Below are 20,297 nucleotides of genomic sequence, written 5' to 3' on the forward strand. Positions count from 1 at the left end.
CGGGTGAATGCCATTATACCCCACTTACCACCATAAACCTCAGGCTCAGGGTTGCCCAAGGTCATGCAGAATTAAGTGGAAGAGCTGAGACTAAAACTCAGGACTCTCAGTCTCCCGGGAACATGCTCCCAAGCCTTCTGCACGTTGCCCATCTGGATGGAGGGCTGGTGGAGATTTACATTAGATGGTGCCCTGTGGTTGCAAGCAATGGAAACCAATCCCAACTTTCCTTAACAAAGGGGCATCATGGGCGGATCTCTGGCCATCAGACTTAACAAGAGGCTGGAGAATAAGCTTGGGAAGAGCAGGATCCATGACAACTCTGGGGTCCCAAAGTGGGAACCAGAAGCCGACTCGTAGCAGCGGCAGTGGAGTCAGGCACCACTGCTGAGGGGCAGGGGGTCACATTCCAAATCCAAGGCAGCCTCTAGTCTAACGAGCTTGAGTCGTGTGCCTCTTGGCCCTGGGGTTGGGGGAGAAGTGCCTCTGGTCTCTCCCCCGCCAGGTTGTTTCCAAGGGTTATGAAAACATTCCAATCTGGAAAAGTAGTGTTAGTATAAGGTAGAAATACACACACAGGCTAGACCTTTCAAACCATAAAAATGAAATGAGAAAATATCCATACAGAGTATGCCGGAAGCTACTGGACCCGTTCTCCATCTGCTCCTGAACTAAATATGTGCTGAGCACCTACTGTGTGCCTGACCCTGTTCCATTCAGTGGGGATACACGGTGAATCAAATGTGTGTTGTTAAATTTTATGTCTAAATTATCCCCCTAGTGGTGTCCTGGTGGCTTGGAAGAGGTAACGCAGCTTGCAAACGTGGCATTCATGGTGGAGAGAAATGAATCCCAGAAAACGGAAATGACTCTCTGGTTCTATGTGGCATGGATGGCCAGGGAGAAGCTATGCCACCCTACCCCAGGGTGTGAGGCCAGATAGTCCAGAGGGCTCCCTCTTAGATCTCAATCCCAGCACATTTAATTTCAGATTAGTGTGACCCTGCTAAAGCTCCTTCATCAAGTTTTATTCTTCATAAAAGATCCATTTCCCAAGACTCATAAAGCAACTCCTTCTAATTCAGTGTTATTTTATAAATACTTTCATTGCTAGTATCAATCACAGGCAGCTGACTTCCCAGCCGTAAAACAACAGCTTGCAACATCACCATGTTACCCAATATGTATTTACTTATCAAGCTGAAGAACACATGTTTGCAAAATCAGCAACATTACAGCTTTACTAGCAATTTGCCGGCACTTTCTTCCCATTGAACACCAAGTCTCAGATGTGCCATATTTCAGCATCCTGGCTCATTTGTATCTTGTTACTGTAGCAATCACAGTCCCTGATCCCCACCCTCATGCAAACCTCCTCGAGCCCCCCATTGATCATGCCTGTGGCTTCAGGCATGTCATTTGCCTAACAGGTGTGGTTCTGGAGTCATCGATCATCTGTCCCGCACTGCAACTCGGGGATATAGGTCCTACATGTCCCTCGGGCTCCCAGATGTAGCTCGAAGATGCCACAGACAAGCTGTAGTGGGTCAGGGCAAGGTGCTCAATAGCAGGTCTGCAGAGAGTGTTCTTGAACATCAATAACTCCCCCTGGAAAATGCAATGTGAAACGCCTAATCGACAGGAGCTGTGCTAGAGGGGAGTGGAGAACAGGCCCCTGGGACCACACCGTCTGGGTTTGCATCTCGGCTCAGCCACTTGCCAGCCGGATAACTAGGGCGATGGGCAAGTGGTTTCACCTCCCTCAGCCTCAGTGTGTACAGAGCTAATGACACCCGCCTCGAGGGTGGTGGGAGGATTAAACCACGCAATGCCCCAAACAGCCCATGTAGTGTGAGACCCTCATAAAGCTCAGCTCTTCTTCACTTTTGCAGCCACTTCATTCTCACAGCCACGCAGGATGCTGTGCGTACCGCCGAACACCTGCTCGGCCACTTGCCGGCAGTGATCTTGAGCTGGTTGGTTGACTTCTCTGAGCTTCTGGTTCCCCTTCTTTAAAAATGGAGATGATCTAATTACCCTGGCAGGGCTGCTGTAAAGACCGTTCCTGGCACACAGTAGGTCCACATTCATCTCCCTCTCCATGGAATTACTGTAAAGGCTCCCTCGTCATTTCCCAACCCCCCGCCACCGTATTTTACAAGCATCTTTAAACCAACTTCACACAGCCACCGGTGCAGTCAGCCCATTTTCCAGGTGAGGAAATTGGGCCTCTGTGAAGGTAGATGTTTCCCAGATCACAAAGCCAGTAAGCAGAGGGTCAGTCTACGTCTGTCCAGCCCCCGTCAGCTCCCAGAATCCCACTGTCCAGACCCCACACCAGGCCGGTAGAATCAAAATCTCTGGGGTGAATTTCAGACATCAAGAGTATTTTAAAATATCCCCAAGTGATTCTAATGAGCTGCCAGGATTGCACGGCATGGCCCCAGGCCACATTCCCTCAATGTCATCATTCTGGTGTGCGACCTACATTTGGTGGGTCTCAGATTCTCAAAGGAAAAATTTGGCAGAAATATCTAATTTAAAAGAAGAAGAAGGCAACTTAGGATCCAGCAAATCAAGGCAGAAGCCAAGGGAAAGAGCAAGTCTCTGGTGTCTAAAGCAAGTTCAAGAGCTGGGAGCCAGAAGAGAAAGGGTGAAGCTGGTGCAGGTCCCCCAGGGAAGGGAACCCAGGGCTTGGGGCAGCGGGAGCCACCGCTGGAGCGTCGTTGATCCTAGAGCACCCACCGTTTGCCTTCTGTGCTGGTGCATCACGCTTCTCACCCAGCAAGGACGCAACCACTGGAGGAGCTGAGAGTTCGATGAGCAGGTGGAGTCCAGGGCCATGATAATGAAAACAAAGGCAGTTGCGTTGTTGCCTGATTGGCAGGGTGTGGGCACTGCGGCCGAGGCACTCAGTGCTCACTTCGCTGAGTGTCTAGGTGTGCCCCTCTATCTTCCAGGCCTCCTGCAGGCCTTGCTCCTGGCTCTTAAGCAGGACTGGTTGCATAATTTGCAGGGCCCAGTATAAAATGAAAATGCAGGGGCCCTTGTTTAACAATGATTAAGAATGTCAAGAGGGTGACAGCCGTGCTAAACTGAGCACAGGGCCCTTCTGAGTACAGGGCTCAGTGCAACTGCAAAGGGCACCCACCCACAAAGCCCCCCTGCTCTTGAGCTTGCCTTAGACACCAGAAATCTGGCCAACAGACTGCAGACAGTAGTGATGTGTGTCATTTCTGACTGAAGCATTTAATGAGTTGGCATGTGACCTTGCAGCTCTCTGCTCCTCCCACAACAATCAAGAAACCATGTGTTCCAGATGACAGGGCCACAAGGTACAAGAGTCTGGATCCCTTAGTCTCCACTTGGAAAGGATATGCTCTTGAAGGGAACCCCCAAAGCGGACTGAATTCGAATGAGGAATTAACCTTACGTGCTAAGCTATTTTGAAATTACAGGGTTGGTTTGTTATTTCAGTCCAGCTGAGCCTAATATAGTCTACGATTTTAAAGAGCAAAACTACTTCACCTTTGCCCTCAAAATAGTTATAAATTATAGGGACAATAGGCCCATTGTTGAGCATTAAGCTAGGAGTTAATTAATATTTACTGCAAGTCAAGCATTATTTACCTGTCGTTGCCTACTCCACTTTCATTGTTACCTTAAGCTGTAAGAGAAGAAAGATGATAAAACTATTCATCCTTTATTCTTTCTTTCATTTATACATTTGTTTATGCACTCATGCGTTCAGCAAATGTTTACTAGACTGCTACTATATACGAAGCACTATCTTGATGCCTTCGAAGATTTTCATACTTGTAGAATGTTTGGCAGCATCCCTGGCCTCTACCCACTAGGTGCCAGTATCACACCCCCTGCCCCAGTTGTGACCACCAAAAATGTCTCTAGACATTTCCAAATGTCCCTTGGGGAGGGGATAAAATTATCCCTAATTGAAAAACACTGCTCTCTGGAGGAATATACATGCCTTTTTAAAATCTCTTAAGTTGGTTAAACAAACAAAAATATAGACACAGTGTCCATTTATTATTTCTAAGGTTTATGGGAAAAAATTTTCATATTTGAGAATTACAACTACTTCATGTTAATCCAATATAAAGATTTATTATTAGTTTGAAATATTGGGGATAGAGTTTCCACTTAACATTTTGCTTTTTTGAAGTGTTTTAAGCAAGACCAGTTAATTCAACATAGAGTATCCTGTATCCTTCACAAAGAGCTGCATAGAAAGGAATGATGTATAAAAAGATTAAATGAAATTTTTAATAGGTTTGAGGAAAATGTTACTGAAGAATTCTGGATGAAATGAAAAAATTAGGCCAATAAAGTGAATCATGAGAGGAGGGCCCCAGATTTGGTCATGCATTACCTAATAATCTCATAAATGGTTATCTTTCCTAAAATCTAGCCCACTGCGGCTTAATTAAACAATAGCTCACCAGCAAAGCAGGGAAAAGGCACTGTGAAGATTGAGCAGGAGCAACTAAGGGATTGAAATAATCATGAGGTGTTTCTGTCGCCACTACCTCTTTATCAGCATAAAAATAAACAACCTTTGAAAACAGATGGGAGAGAATCATTGCTCAACTTGTCATAATTTATTACATATTTGACTGTCAATTTGTACTTAAAAAAACAACTAGCTCCAGGGAGGTAAAGCAAATTTGAGAGGAGAAGCCTATTGCATTTCAAATCAAGCCTGTGGTAATTGCAGCTGCACCGAGACACTTACAGCTGCTATTAAACGAAGTTCGCAACTGTCTCAAAATTTAAGGCATTCTCATTTTTCAGTTGTGTTCTTATTTGATGGTACCTACTCAGCTCAAACCTGCATGAGGAGTATGTACATCGTGCCAGTTTAAGTCCGTGTTGTTCTCTCTGCCAGCCAGCAAAAAGCAAATTCATTAGGTAGCTGAAACACTCAACAGTTAAGATATTATGGTGCTTTAGTGGTGACATCATTAGCAGCCCCAAAGCCCAACGTTTGGGAAGTACATTGCATTTTACGCTCATCAATTTTTTTTCTGCACCTGTTCCTTTTTATTTTGAGCCACTCCCTGAATCTCCTATGCTATTTGGCTATTTAAAATGGAAACTTCCATATTAAAAATAAATTTTATTATTTGTATGTAGTATTTTCTAGCTTGCATGTGAAGACTAATTTACTTATACACCTTTACCAGTTATCTGTTGCTGTGTGACAAACCACACCAAAGCTTAGCAGCTGAAAATGACAGCCATTTATTTGCTTATGACTTTGCCATCTGGGATGGGTTCAGCGGAGCAGTTCTTCTGCTGTTCTTGCCTGAGGTTGCTTGCATGTCTGGCTGCTGTCATCTGGGGGATCAGCTGAAGCTGGATGGTGCAAGATGGCTTCAACTTACATGTCTGATGGTTAGGGGAGTCAGCCAGGGAGCCTCAATTCCTGTACACATGGCCTCTCCAGTGGGACAGCTCAGATATCTTAGATGGTGGCTGGGTTCCAGGAAGACAAGCTACAATGAACAGGCACTTTCGAGCTTCTGTTTGTATGTTTGTGTGTTTCCCATTGGCTAAAGGAAGTCACGTGGCCAAGCCTACACTCAATATGGGAAGGATAATACAAGAGTATGGCTATGAGGGGTATGATTTGCTGGGGGCCACTAATTGAACACCTTTACCATGCCTCCTTATATGAGTGTCCCTGGATATGACATTTTAGACAAGTGGAAAACAATTTGAATATTTGAACATACCTGAGGAAATGACTGGATATTTCTACTCTTGTCTAAATGAGCATCATACAGCCTTAGACTAAAGCAATGACATTTACTTTATATGGTAATGCTAAGTATTTAATAACATGTATTTATTTATCTTCTTTAGTCTTTACTTCCTGCCTTTATCAGGGAAGATTTGTTTTGGCTGCATGGAACAGAAAACCCAAAATGACAATGACACAAAAAAGACAGGCTTTTACTTTTCCCTCGTGTATTTCTTGCTCATGTAAACAAGGCTGAGGGAAGCAGTCCATGCTCCCTTTGGAGAGCTATGGTGATCAGGGACTCATGGACTCAGACTCCTTCTATCTTTCTGCTCTACCTTCCCACCATGTGGCTTCCATTGTAAGAGCCACCTCATGGTCCAGGATGATTGCCAAAGCTATGTTCATCACATCTGCAGTCCAGGCAGCTGGAAGTGAGGAGAGGATATGTTACAAAAGCAGACACCTCCTGATTGAGATCTCTTTAAGGAATCTCCGTAGGAGTCTCACACACAATACTTCTAATTATATCTCATCGTCTAAACGCTAGTCCTTGGCCACATTAGCTACCAGAGAAGTTGGAACATCTAGCATCCCAGCAAGTCAGCAATGTAGCCAGCTAAAATCAGGGTTGCGTTCCTAAGTAAAAAAATGAAGAATGGATACTGGTAAGCTTGTGGTCTGGGCCATAGACCCTTTAGCAAAGTAGAGTTCAAGTCCTGACTAGCTATGGGAGGTATGGGCTTCGGAAGATTGACCTCACCCTTCTCAGTCTTCATTCCCTCATCTGTATAATGAGCTTAACAATATGACATACCTCCTGGAGTTACTATAGAATCAAATAAGTTAACGTATAAAATGTGCATCATATATTTACAACGTTGAGTCTCCAGTGCCTCCAACTTTGCTGGGTCCTGGGACCACGTAAGGGAATGAGATGCTGTGTTTGCCCTCAAGATGTTTACAGTTAAATGGGGGAAGACGGGGAGAAACTGAGAAGGTGCTGTACAGAAGTACACACTAAGACCTGGGGATCATCGAGTGGGGAAGGCCTACAGCCCAGACTTCCAGGAGACTCGGAGAGAAGGGCTGTCTTTCTGAGCCAGGTCGTTCTTAGACAGATGAGGAATTTTCCTTTTCCAAAGAGGGAGGTGGAAGGAAGAATGGCAAGAGGTTTACAGTGAACGTGCTCTTTTTTAAAGTTGGAATCTATCATTAGAGTACTCACTAACAACATTTAGTTCCTGTCTTTGGGGGAAAAAAATCAGCTCTACTAATAGTCAAAGTCAAAAGTTGAAAACTGGTGAGCCTCAGACCAAAGTTTGCCATGACCCGTTTTGTTTGGCATTCCTAATCCCACTCAGTGATCCTTTATTTTTTCTATTTGAACTAGTGTCCGACATGTAAACATTTTGATAGTTTATACAAAAATCCAAATTCCCACCTTTGCTTGAAAAATCAAAAGGTCTGGCTACTCCAGACTTGTACTTCAGAAATACAGTAATTCCTTGGAGCAGAAAGGCAGCTTCCCCCTCAGGCATCATCTTGAGATCATTTTACTCATGTAATTTACCCATGTGGGCATTGGGTAGCGGTTTGAGCTTCTCCCTCCTGACCTAGTTCCCAGGACCCCACTCTGGGCACAGAGAGCCCCACCTTCAGGGCCAGTGGGACCAAGCTGCTGTCAGAGGAGAGGCCAAAGGTCACTGGCATCTTCATCAAAACTCACATTATCAAGAACTTTCTGGGTTGAATGCACAACCCAACCACCATATGAAAAATGTGGGAAGGGTCTTTGTTCTGGGAGTGACCATCCCTGGATAACTGGGCAGCAGAGAGAACGGGCTCCAAAGGGAGCAAGGGAAACAAAGTCAATCTCCCAGGCCTTGCCTTAGGCCTTCGCCACCTCTCCCTCTTTCCTCCTCCCCAGAATCAGACCAGCAGCACCTCTTCTCTCTGCCACTTTGCACTTCTCTCCTCTTGTCCTCTGAGGATCAGGGCAGAGATTTCTTTAACAGTCTCCACACCCAGAACCGAGAGCCAACCAACCTCCTCCACCCACCCCACCAGCCAGGAGAGTGTTTTGGAGATGAGCAAAAAAGCCATAAAGCTGAATTATGAGGAGTGGCTTCCAATTGGACATCATCTCAAATGAAGATAAAGCAGGTCTGAAATGCTAATGTAGGCCAACGGGAAAATAAAACATTATTTACGATTGCTTGCATGAGTGACTTTTCAGGAGCTCGTGCCCTGCAGAATGTGGGCTGCCTCTGGATGCCTGTCAGCCTGGTTGACTATCTTTCATCAACTAATCATTGCTATCTACTTGGGAATGTTGACAAGAGCCGGGGAAACTGATTAACGCAGGTGTACGCTCAACAGAAGTTTCTAGGCTCATCTAAGGGAAAAAAGGAATTGTTCCTTTATGAGATTTCAGTTAATTCCTGCTTCTATAGATCCTGAGTGTGAGTCCCAGAACTAGTACAAGTTGAACCAAGTGGTTGGGTCCCACAGGATGTTTTCCTCCTCTCGTTGTGCTCAGCATTGGGTCCCCCAGAACGGAGTTCTAAATTGTGTTGGTCAATAAAAGTAGTAATACAACTTACCTTTCTCCATTACTTACCATCACCCAAGCATTGGCCTTTATATACACTAATTTGTGCATTCTCAGTAGAGGTAATATCACTCCTAAAGGAGAGAAAATTAGGAGAGAGATTAAAAATATTAGATAATACAATGGTTTGTACCCTGTAAAGGGCCATAGTACATAAAGTGATATACAGTGTATCTATGAAATCAACATTTTGTGGCTGGTTGGAAGGGTATCAAATAGGAAAAAATGTCTAAAAATGCTCTTGGGGTGAGGTGTTAATGGGAAAAGAAAAAAGGTTGCAGAACACTGCATTAATTTACTCAATGCCTCCAGCAACCCATGAGGGAGGAGCTGTTTCGTAAATGAGAAAATTGAGGTTTAGCTGCCCAAGGATGCCCAGCTGGTAAATGTTGAGGCCGGGATTTAGAGCTGGTCAGCCCAGCCACTGGTACCGTTCTGCTTTGAGTCTGTGCAGCTAGGCTTCTCTCTTCACTCTTGAGGACTCTTAGGAGGGAACTGGGTCCTGTCCACCGGCTTGGTCAGAAAACAATCCCACATTGGTGCAACCAGTGCACTCAGCTGAGTGAATGGCTGTGGCCTGTGTCTCAGGCCACTAAAGTTAGCTTTGCAACAGCTCTCACATCTGCACTGTGCTGGTCATGACCATGAGATGTGTCTACATTTGAAAGCAAAACTTGGCCTGCAGGGTGGCCAGCTCATTCTGGTTTACCCAGGACTGTCCTGGAATCCCCTCAGTCCCAGGTAAGCTGGGCTGGTTGGTCACCCTGCATTGAGAACTCTCTGGCTAGATATTTGGAACCAGGATGCCCAAAACCCCTTTGACATGAAGGGTCCTTAAGGGAAATTAAGTTTCAAATTAGAATCATTCCAACCAGATACACACTAAGATGCTAGAATTTGAAATAGCAGCAGCTTCTATGTCCACCTCACCTGGCTCAATAAACTGGGGCATTAATGGTCTATGGGCTTTTCTTCTGATACGAGGAGTGAACACACAAGTAATAGGTCATGCCATGAAGTATCCATGGGCACATTCTCCTGCTAGTAACCTTTGAGGCACATCTCTTAGATAATTCAGTAGCAGAAATAATTTTCTGGGTGGAATTAGGACTCACTACCTCCTCTCACAACTTTGATGTTTTACTACAAAGTGCCATTTTGTCGCATCAAAGGAGTTCACTTGGTCACGTCTGCCATCTCTGCTCATGTTTGTTTTAATATTACACCTCTCCCTGCAAAGCATGCAGTTGCCCTAACTGTACTATCCAAAATCCAGTGCTCGCTATAGATATGAACATTTGTGTCTCAATACATGATTCGCTCATGGGAATAGGAAGCCTGACACTTTTTGATCAAAGGAAACGTTTAGGGATGAAGTCACAGGAATTTAAGGAAGAGAATAATTTTGTCGCTGTGTTTCAGAGCCTCCTCATCCTTGAGGCTGGCTGGACACAGCCTGGCTGTCAGCTGTGCACTCTCCTTCCCAAGGGCCTGACTGCTTGAAGGCACAGAAAAGCAAAACTTCAAAGGCTGGCTTTCAAGGCCAAGACGCCGGGCTGCACTTGCTTTAATCAGGGAGCTGCAGTCAAGAGGAAGGGGCTGTGTGTGTGAACAGGGGGAAACAATCACCCTTGTTAATCAGCCTGTCAAGCCGGCAGCCGTGTCCTTCCACAAAAGAAAACGACGACCCAACTTGAGAATTGCCACTAGCATCCTGGCAGACTTTTATTTTTCTTTGGAGGGGCCACTGCTAGTTCATCTGGCTCAGGGAGTGACAGGGTGATTATCATTTATTTTGACACTCAGGAGAATATTGTGATGGGGAAAGGACAGAAATGTACTATGTGGAGGACCCAACGTGTGTCTATCATGTAATTATCCTTTCTCTGCCATCGGGACGCACGAAGCAAACGCGGATGGGAAGCGCCTGGGCTGGTGGAAATGAATGAGTCCTTCTAAGAGTCCTGTATGTGGGCTGGGGCAAGGGGTGAGGCATCGGCACCACCCACAGGCAGTTGGAACAGCTGCACCTGTGTCTACCTGCTGCACATCAGCCCTGGGCCTGGCGTTGGTGTATGACCATGGAATTCGGTTCCAACAAGGGGCATTGAATGAAAAGCTCAGAGGTGGTAGTGAAGCACGCATGGTTGTGAAAACTCTCAAGGCAAGTTGGCTGGTTGCTCACTCTTCTCTGTAAACAAGGTACTGATGGCTCCGGTCAGCGTGGAATGAGGCAAAGCTACAGTGAATGACAAGAATGCTATCCAACTCGAAGAACACTGATAGGAGACCTACTGCGTGTCAGATACTGAGCTTCCAAAGATGAGCAGAACAGTCCGTACCCTCCAAGAGCTCAAGTTTAGCACCATGTGGCCCATGATGTAAAGGTGTTCTTTAAATGAAAAGGTTCCATCAATAGCAAAGTTGGTGTAACAAAAGGTGATCCTGGACAATTCCCAAGGTTACACGGAAGATGCTTTTTATTTTAATGAATTGTTATAGGGAACAATTGAACCTGGCTTTAAGCCATGCCTTTGTCTTAACCCAGACATGAATACATAACTGAATTTACTTCCGAGTAAGTCCCACCTCTGTGGAGCCTGCAGAGGGCCTAAGAGGTCCTAATGCTGCAGATTCTACCCTTTCTTGGAGATTGGCACTATGTGTTTGCTCAATAAAGGAACTAGAAATCCTGAGGGTGTGGGGTCAGGTGGGAAACCTGCTTGGCTATGTTTGCTGCATATTTCTCAAATCTGTTTCTCTAGAGAACTCAAGGAATCTGATTTAGGATTTGTATCTGCTTTAGGAAATGCTTGCTTAAGAGGTTTATGCAGCCACTGTAGAACCCTCACTATTAGCAGGTGTGTCCAGCCATTGCAGAATGTGGAAGTAGGTAAAACATGATGCAGCCTCCAGGGGAGGGGTTGGCAAGAGCTAAACAGGGTATTGGGCTCAGCAGATAGACTGGGATTCAGGACAAAGCTTTGATTCTAGAGGAAGTAGTACCACATGGAGAAGTGGTGTAGACCACAGAATGCATGTGTGTGATGGTGTAAAGTTGTGTTCTCCGTAGTAGAAACCCAGTCTGCACACTAAGACTATGGGAAAAGTGGAAGGGAAAAGGGAGCGGGGGAAGCAGGACACCTCAAGGATGAAGGACACCGGGACTCGTCCTGCCCTACCAGGTTCCGGAATCTTTGACTGATCTCTAAGCTCCTTTGTCTGAGGCCATTGCAGGCACTGCCGTGACTGGCTCAGAACCCAGGGCAGGGTTTGACAATGGAAGGCATCCTTCTCTGAAAGCTAATGTACCAGGCACTGTACCTAGTTCTTTAAACAGGTCGTCCCATTAAATCCTCACTACAGCCAAAGAGGAAAGTGTTAATATCCTCATGTAGAAAATGGGGAAATTGAGGCTCAAGGAGAGTTGAGCAATGTGCCCATGCTCATGCGGTTAGTAAAGACTTGAACCCAGACCTGTCACCCCCAGGTCATTTTCTTCAGTGCTGCAAACCTACTTACATGACTTAGGCCCTCTGCAGGCTCCACAGAGGTGGGACTTACTCAGAAGTGAATTCAGTTATGTATTCATGTCTGGGTTAAGACAAAGGCATGGCTTAAAGCCAAGTTCAATTGTTCCCTATAACAATTCATTAAGATAAAAAGCATCTTCCGTGTAACCTTGGGAATTGTCCAGCATCACCTTTTGTTACATCCTGTTATCAAATTTGTAAACACAAAGATATTCTCAATAAATTTCCTGGTGAAAACCGAAGATCCGTCAACCCGAGAGATCTTTTTTCTTCCTCTAATCATTTTAATGCATATGTCAGTTGCAAGCCATGATGACTTCATTTTCATACTCTCTATGACTTCAATTAAAGGCAGATTAAATAGGGCGCAGATCCAATCAATCAAGCATTCATTAGACGCTAGCTAAATGTGAGGCACTGGGTCAAGTATACTTAACCTGCCACTGTCTGGTGTGGAGTTGATGGGGTTGAGGCCTCCTTCTATGCCTTTGGCCACACGGAGCTTACTATGGCACGTCCCTGGGTGAGATCAGGACCTGAAATCGGCTTCTCATTTCTGACTGGGGTCCTCAAGTTGTCTGTCTGCTTAGCTCAGGAAGGCAAATAGGTGTCACGTTTCATAGCAGCTCCCATGGACTGAGTGGCTTCCTGGACCACTGGGTAGAGAACAGGAATGGCTCAATGGGAAACAGAGCTGTACTGTTCACTGCTGTCTTCCAAAGGCAAGCGCGACGGCGCCAGCCGAGAAGGTTCCAGTCTTGCCCTGGACCCCTGAAGCTCGCCCTGCAACAGTTTCACAGGGCAAATAGATAGCAAATACACTTTGAAGCATCTGGCTGAATGGCAACATTGTGAAATTAACTGAGACTACTCAACAAACGATCCAACCCTTAGGGTGGCCAGATCCCCCTTGCTTGCCTGATTAATCAGGCCTGATGGCTGATAATCTGGTTCCCGTGGTGAGAAAACAAGCTGGCTTTGGTAACTGGAGAGGCACTGTCATGTACGGGAAAGGAACGCTGGGACGGCGGGTGAACCAGATCAATTCTGTTTCCTTTAGGCTTCAGCATTTTCTGTGGTGAATAGTCCTGCTAGAAACTGTGGGTCTAGTGCTTTGGTCTTTTGTCAGTTAAGTCACACTTTGAGAGTTCAGAAGAGTTCAAAATTGGAAGATGGGGCCCCATATTCACAGAAGAGTAAACTGTGATAAAAAAATTATGGTTAGGCAGGTCACCCTAAACCAAATATGATAGCGATACAGTTGCTATTGTCAGTCATCAAGACCAGCAGGCAAATTTGCCTGATTTTGCCCTAAACCATGCTTTTATTGGAACTTATAATTATGTTCTTTTTAAATTAAATTTTAAGTGCAAAAGCAATACATTCACCTTATAAAAAATAACCAAAACGTCATAAATTAGGCCAATTTATTCCCTGATGACCATCCCAAATCCCAATCCCCTCTCTCCTTCCCGAGATTTAACCACCCTCTGCAGAGTGAATTCACCTTTATGGACCTTTTTCTATACATTTATGAACATGAACTGTACCTGCAAAATATAAAGTATTGTGGAATTTTCTGTATACAAGCAAGATCACAAAAATGATATCATCCGATGGATAACATTCCATTCCACAACTTGACTCTTCTACTTAATAATATATCTTAGAGAGTTTTCTATGTTAGAGCATATTAGATATACAACCTTTTTTAAACTGCTGCAAAATATTTCACAGTGTGGGGATATATCATTTTAGCAATTCCCCCGTTGTTGGACAGCTAGGTTGTTTCCAAATTTTTCACCATTATGGGTAACCCTGCTGTGAAGTTTCTTGCATAAACCCTTTGCTGACATGTGCGAGTGTTTCTCGAAAGTAGATACCAAGAAGGTGGATGTGGTGTTTTTACTATTTGCTACCCAATTGTCCTTGAAAGGCTATGCCAGTTCCCCTTTGTATTGGCCGTGTGTAAGACCCATTATCTGACACCTTTATCCATCCTTGATATAATCAAATAGTCCACACGCTTGTTACAGAATTAGGTCCTGCTTGTCTGGGGAAAAAACCCACCCTGTTACCCTCGTCTTTATGTCCAAAGTGCCTAAAATAACGTGGCTGCTACATAGTAGTGCTCAGACAGCATTTACTCCCGTTTCCCTGTACCTGGAATATCTTTTCCCTTCGGGGTCCCTTCTCCCTCACGTTCACATCTCCTCGCCCCTGGGTGACCACATCAGCAGCCTTTCTCCGAACCCCAGGCTGGGGGAGGTGGTTCTCCTCTGTGTTCGTGATGCCCACTCTCGATGTGCCTGATACGGTTTATCATTTTGCCCTCCTGATAGGCTCTCTCTCCTACTGATCTCTGAACTCCTGCACGCCAGGGCATGTGTCTTTTTGCACCTCTATTTCCCCAGCGCCCCGCCCAGGCACACGTAGTAGGCATTCAGTAAGAGCTTTTAAAATGAAGGTCATCGTCACAGGGCCACATCCACAGTGCAACGAAAGCCCATGAAAATAAACAGCACATCAGCAGAAGGGAAAATTAGGCAGTCGCTCTGTTGAACAGCAAAGATTTTTTTCTTTATTTCAGGTCTTTTCATGTGATGGAGTGGGGAGGGAAAGCTAAAATATAGCAAAGCTCAGGAAATACTTTTCTTTTTTAATTTGGAAAGTGATTGTCACATTCCTCCATTGCTGTTGCCCGGGTGGGGAAGAGGCTCTGACTGTCGCTGCCCCCACGGTAACCATTTCCTGTCCTCTGTCCTGCCCCCGTAGGGACCACAGTGATGCGGATGACAGCCATTGATGCGGACGACCCAGCCACCGATAATGCCCTCCTGCGGTATAATATCCGTCAGCAGACACCTGACAAGCCGTCTCCCAACATGTTCTACATCGATCCTGAGAAAGGAGACATTGTCACCGTTGTGTCACCTGCACTGCTGGACCGGGAGGTGAGCTGAAAGGAATACATTCTCTTTTTCATGAGAATAGAATGTGGATTTCACACAAGGGAAGACATGGGGCTTCAGTCAACAGTGCTTTCTATTGTGCAGGCGGAAATGCGGTGTGTATACGTGGTTGGGCAGGGAAAATCTATAAACGGAAATGAGATAGTGCGACCCAGGAAAACACACACTGCAAAAGGCCAAATCACTTGGAACCGTTTGCATTCGTTCAACGCGATGCCTCTGTTTCCTCTCCAACCCCTATTCTTTAGGCCGTAGTAGTGCTGGACTCTGCTCCAGCCCCCGCCTTTCTGCCCGGAGGGAGGGGAGTGGGGAGGGAAGGAAGGGGACTGTGTCCAGGATCACCGAGGCTCTCCTTGTCGCAGGGTCAAGTGGCTTTGCCTACTTCTTTTCTTTTTCCACCCCTTTGCTGCAGGCGTCACTGTGTCCCCTGGAACCTCTCTCTTCCTCAGTCTCTGTTCTCGTCCCTTAGGCTCTCTCCGTGAAATCTCCTCCATCTTCTAGGCCATGTGTCACAAACAGGTGACCCATGGATGACAGTCCACACGCCTGCTCTTTGGTTTTGCCCATGGTATTTTAACGCTTTTATAATTAATTGCTATATCAAAATATTTAGATTTCAAATTTCTAAAAAAAAAAAAAAAATCCTGTTTGCAGAATTTTTTAAAAACCAGAGATTCTGGAACCTTTGGGCCCAGTTTCCACACATGCACAGTCAGTCCCGTGAGATGTGACATTACATAGATCCGGGTGTCAGCTGTCCCATTTAGATGGGACATGTGCTCCTCCCCTGTTTATGTCCCCTTCTAAATGTGCCCCTCTGGCCCTGCCCTTTCCTGAGTTCACGGTCCACCTTGTAGCTCACCGTAAGCTACCTTAAGTACCCCCTTGGCCCTCCAAACACAGCATAAGCCAACTTGTGGATTCCCATCCATCCGTCACCCCCTCCATCCACCCCAAATCTCTCCTGTTCTGGAATTCTCTGTTCCTGACATTGCTCCACAGACATGGCACTGCAGAGTCACCTTTGACCTTCTGCAAGCACCGTCTGCTCCATACTAAATGTTGGGTTTCCCTCATGGGCTCTCTGCATTTGCCCCTCAGTATTTTTGATTAAATAAATCAATGGGTCTTTTCCTCTCCTTTCTCTGCTTTTATATGTTGTAGCTTCTCACAAGATTCTGGGTTAGATCAACCCCCTCTAAGAAGCCGTCCTCACCCACCTCAGTTTCCCACTGTCTTGTCCTTCCTTTGATCTCTGACCACCCTTACCTGTAGCCATCGTATGGCACTTGCCATGTGTTACTTTAAGTTGTCATTTGTCTCTAAAGAATATTCCCTTTCTGTTGGTCTAGACCTGAATTGTCCAATATAGTAATGACAAGTCATATGTGGTTATTTAAATTTGTATTTATGTATTATTTGAAATTAAAATGTGTAAGTCAGTTTCTCGGTCACATTAGCAACATTTCAAGTGCCCAGTAGTGACATGAGGCTGCGCGCTTCTGTACTAGTCAGTGCAGACATAGAACATTTCCATCCTCACGGAAAGTTCTACTGGGCAACGTTAGCCTTGACTGTAAATTTCTTGAGAACAGACTGTGATCCCATGCATGTTTGTGTCCCACTGCCCAGCACGGCGTGAGCACTCCGAAAATTCCTAATCGTGTGTTTGTTGGCACAGAGGAGGAAAGGCAAAACTGAGTTGGAAATGACCCTAAGACTTTTTACTTGAGGGGTGGGAAGCAGCTAGAAACAGGAAATTATTGGAAGGGAGAAAAGAAATTTACGTTGAAACTGGGATTGTCATTTGGAAAATGTAATTGTTTCTAGTTAAGAAATAGAGAAGTAAAAAAAATATTGAGTTCATTCCCTTCATTTTGTCTCCCATTCTCTAATCCTCTCTATTTTTACAACTGATGTATTTTCTTCTTCTTTGGAGGCAAGTAATGACTTTCCAACTCTTTATTCCTCACTCAGCATGCTTGTGCGCACACACGCGGGCTCTCGCTTGCGCACCGGCTTTCCCATGACCCTAAATGCTCCCAAAGGTTCTTGCACGTTCTTACAGAGCAAAGATGAAACACAGCGATTTCTCCATCTCAGCTTAGTGTATTATTCCACTTTTTAAGTTTAATTTGAGGACAAATATGTTTCCAGCTCATGATCTTTCCACTTGAGCTTTTGTTAACTTGCAATAAGCATATAATTATGTGAGTTAAGCCGCAATATATAAACAGCCCTCCTTCAAAAAAAAAAAAAAGATAAACGCAATTTAACTGAAATTGGAAAATCAATGAAAATGAATGAAGAGTGTCACTTTTCTGTGAGGGTTTCCAGAGTTCAGTGCTGATTCAGGCAACATCGGTGCAATGCAAAGGAAAGAAATGTCCCTAAAGTTAGGCGAGCCTCATCTGTTTGCTAGTGCTGTGGTGAGCTCTTCAGCGTGTTTGCTGAGGAGGTAAAACGTGACTCCCTGTTCCTTGTCTTTAAAGGGACAGCACTTGCAGCCAGTGGTCTCTCCCAGGGTTTGAGATGTTTCCGTCTCACCGAGACTCAGCAGCCGGGCGTGGTGGCATGCTCCTGTAACCCCAGCGACTTGGGAGGCCGAGGCAGGAGAATCGCTTGAACCCTGGAATTTGAGGTTGCTGTGAGCTAGGCTGATGCTATGGCACTCTAGCCCAGGTGACAGAGTGAGACTCTGTCTCAAAAAAAAAAAATTCTATTTGGGACCCTAAAAACTTTTATATAATTCACATCAATTTTAAGTTTGGTTACCCTGTCTTCATTCATGTATCTCAAATAGTGTGTTTGAGCACTGAACATGGTGAGTGTAAGCAAATAAATCAGGGACTCCTTCGAAGCTGGTGGCTGCAGTGATGGGGCAAACACTTTGCTCCGGTTCCACCTGAATGAGGGGACAAAGCAGACATCTCCTGGCTTGTTGGGAGTGGAGCCTCCGGGAGCCTGCTGGTTGACATGAGCTCAGTTGATGCAATGTCAATTCTTCCTTTGTATTTTCACTGTACTGCATTTCCTTTTATATAAGTACATCTCCCAAGGAGGACCCCTAGCAGGAGGTGTTTACTCAAGGCACAGACAGAAATGATATTAGACATCTGAGCAGGTGGCAGGCACTGGGCATTTTCTTTGAACCTGCCCATTTATTCACCTTTCCTGCCTTTCACTTGTTTACTTTGCAGTAAAGCTTGTGAATGAGGATCGTCCAGTACTGCCATGGAGAAATGAGCTTTATTATGTTACCACTCTGGCTGTTGTCCTTTCTTCTGAATCACCTGGGCCAACCGAGGCAGGCGTCCTCATCTGATCCGCTCCTTTTCACGCTCCAAGCGTCAGGAGGAAAGAGTTGTCTCTGGCTTGTTCTGTGACATATTCCCAGTCCTTAGCACATGAGAGATGCTCAAAAAATATTTGTCGAGAGATGAAAGACAGGAAGGATGTGAGGAAGAGAAGATTCACAGCTGAGCTGTGGGAGCAGGTGAAGTGATCTTCCACATCATCCGTGCCCTTCCGTGTCATAGCTCAGTGTTAATGGGCATCACGTTTCCCTTACAAACATGGTACATTTTCCATTACAAGCTCATCCATTCACTCTTGCTGAAACCCTGCCAGGACGTACACTTCCTGGAGAAAGGAACCTTGGACCTTTATCCTGTCTCTGCGTTCTCATTGCCAAATACAGTGCCAGACAAGTAACAGACACTCGGTAGAGATTTGCTGGGTGGGTGAGTGAATAGGTGGGTGAGTGACCTGTGTTCCTTAAGTTTGTCTGATCTCAGAACTGCAGGATCCACATTCGAGCATGGATATGTAAACAGAGGAAGTTATTTTATTTTAGCTGAGAGCTTAGCCTTACCCTGTGTAAGTATCCAATGATCACTTACGCTTACCTTGCGCAGGAACCGCACTTGGCTCTGAGAAACAGTGCCTTGGTCTACTTGGTGACTAGGATGGGCGTGAGGATCTGTGCTTCTTGCTTAACTGAGGAAATGTTCAGAGAAAATAAGAGCTATATATCCCACTAAATGAAATTGGGTTCACGGGGGCACTGTTTTATTCTTTTCTATAGCCATACTTAGTCCCTCCATCCTGGCATCTCTTTCTATGTTTTTAAGCTATGTCTGGCCGCGCTACAAAATAAAATCAGATAAAGTCCCTCGCATTTGTGAAATGGTTTATTTAGTTGATCATCTTGGCTGTAGACTGAAATTCATCAGCTGAAATCTGCCAACTCTTCTGAACACAGCCACAATTTGCAACTGCTCAGAGTAGCTAATGGTCAGGCTTTTGTTGTTGTTGTTGTTGTTGTTGTTGTTGTTTTTAAATAGAAACAGTCTTCGGGACAGACCCTTAAAAAGCAATCTTAACATGTGCCTTGTGAAAGTATCGTTAGTCTTTTTAAGGAGTTTGAGCTGAGCACTTTTCTATCCTTGTTTGAATTTGTTTTTATCATGTATTATTTTGCAGATAATCGAAGGAAAATGATATCCTGCTCGTGAAAATGTACATACAATAAAAGATATTAGGACTGTGAATGTAATTTATTTTCTATTTTCAGCTGGTAAAGGATTTTCTGAAACTTTATAATGTCCAAATTTTTAGGCCACATGTGAAAACTGAGAAAATTCCTTTCTTTCCCCGGTGTCACATAAGGACTGGTTTATGTGCATTTATTTGCTATGAGATATTCAGGAATCCTCAAATATGTCAGAGAAGAAAACGGAAGATTGTTAGGTGGAACATCCTATGCAAAGTGGTCGATGAGTGTGGATGCGTAGCTGCAAGCTGAAAGAGAACCATGTGTTTGCTCAAAATGATCCACGTTAAAATATTGTCACATACTTCAGAAATCTGTGAAAATGACAATATCAAGTCAAGCTGCCTAAAATCATAATAATAATAATTATGGCTAACATTTCCCTCAATGCCTTAAATGAAAGATATAGGTAGTAGTCATACTTTTAGGAAAATAAATGTTTTTAGGCAGCTCTGATCTAATGCTAATATTTTTCTCATTATCATCATGTTTAAAACATTGGCAGTAATTACAATTCAATCATGCCATCAGGAACATTCTCTTCCTTTGTTTTGGTGGGTGGAAACAGAATTATTTAGATAGTAGAATCCTCACCATTTATGTGAGCTATTTACTCATAAATATTTTTGTTGACATAATTTCCTCCATTTTTTGTATCACTTGCTGCTGAGAAAATAGGGGGGGAAGTAGATATAAATAAATTGTCTTATTTTTGTTAAAATAATGCATTATCCTTGCAAATGAAACACAGACAGTGAGCCGCCCTGTGCGAATTGCACTTGCTCTGTTATGTCAGCAAATAGAACAGGATGTTTGGAAGGCAGGATTCAAAGCCCTGGACGCTGAAATTCAGCTACAG

At 44.6% G+C, this 20,297-nt stretch overlaps 1 protein-coding gene across 2 annotated transcripts in view; it reads left to right on the forward strand.

The window, feature by feature from the left end:
• Window positions 1-20,297, forward strand: part of CDH13 (cadherin 13) — a 977,229-nt gene that overhangs the window by 740,758 nt on the left and 216,174 nt on the right. For both annotated transcript variants that reach the window (XM_012648205.1, XM_012648204.1), the window contains exon 6: window positions 14,687-14,865. In XM_012648205.1, coding sequence (XP_012503659.1) covers window positions 14,687-14,865 — 179 coding nt within the window. The remainder of the gene's footprint in view (window positions 1-14,686; window positions 14,866-20,297) is intronic.

This window comes from Propithecus coquereli, unplaced genomic scaffold (assembly GCF_000956105.1).
Source record: "Propithecus coquereli isolate 6110/MARCELLA unplaced genomic scaffold, Pcoq_1.0 Scaffold280, whole genome shotgun sequence".
In the NCBI taxonomy this organism is placed as follows: domain Eukaryota; kingdom Metazoa; phylum Chordata; class Mammalia; order Primates; family Indriidae; genus Propithecus; species Propithecus coquereli.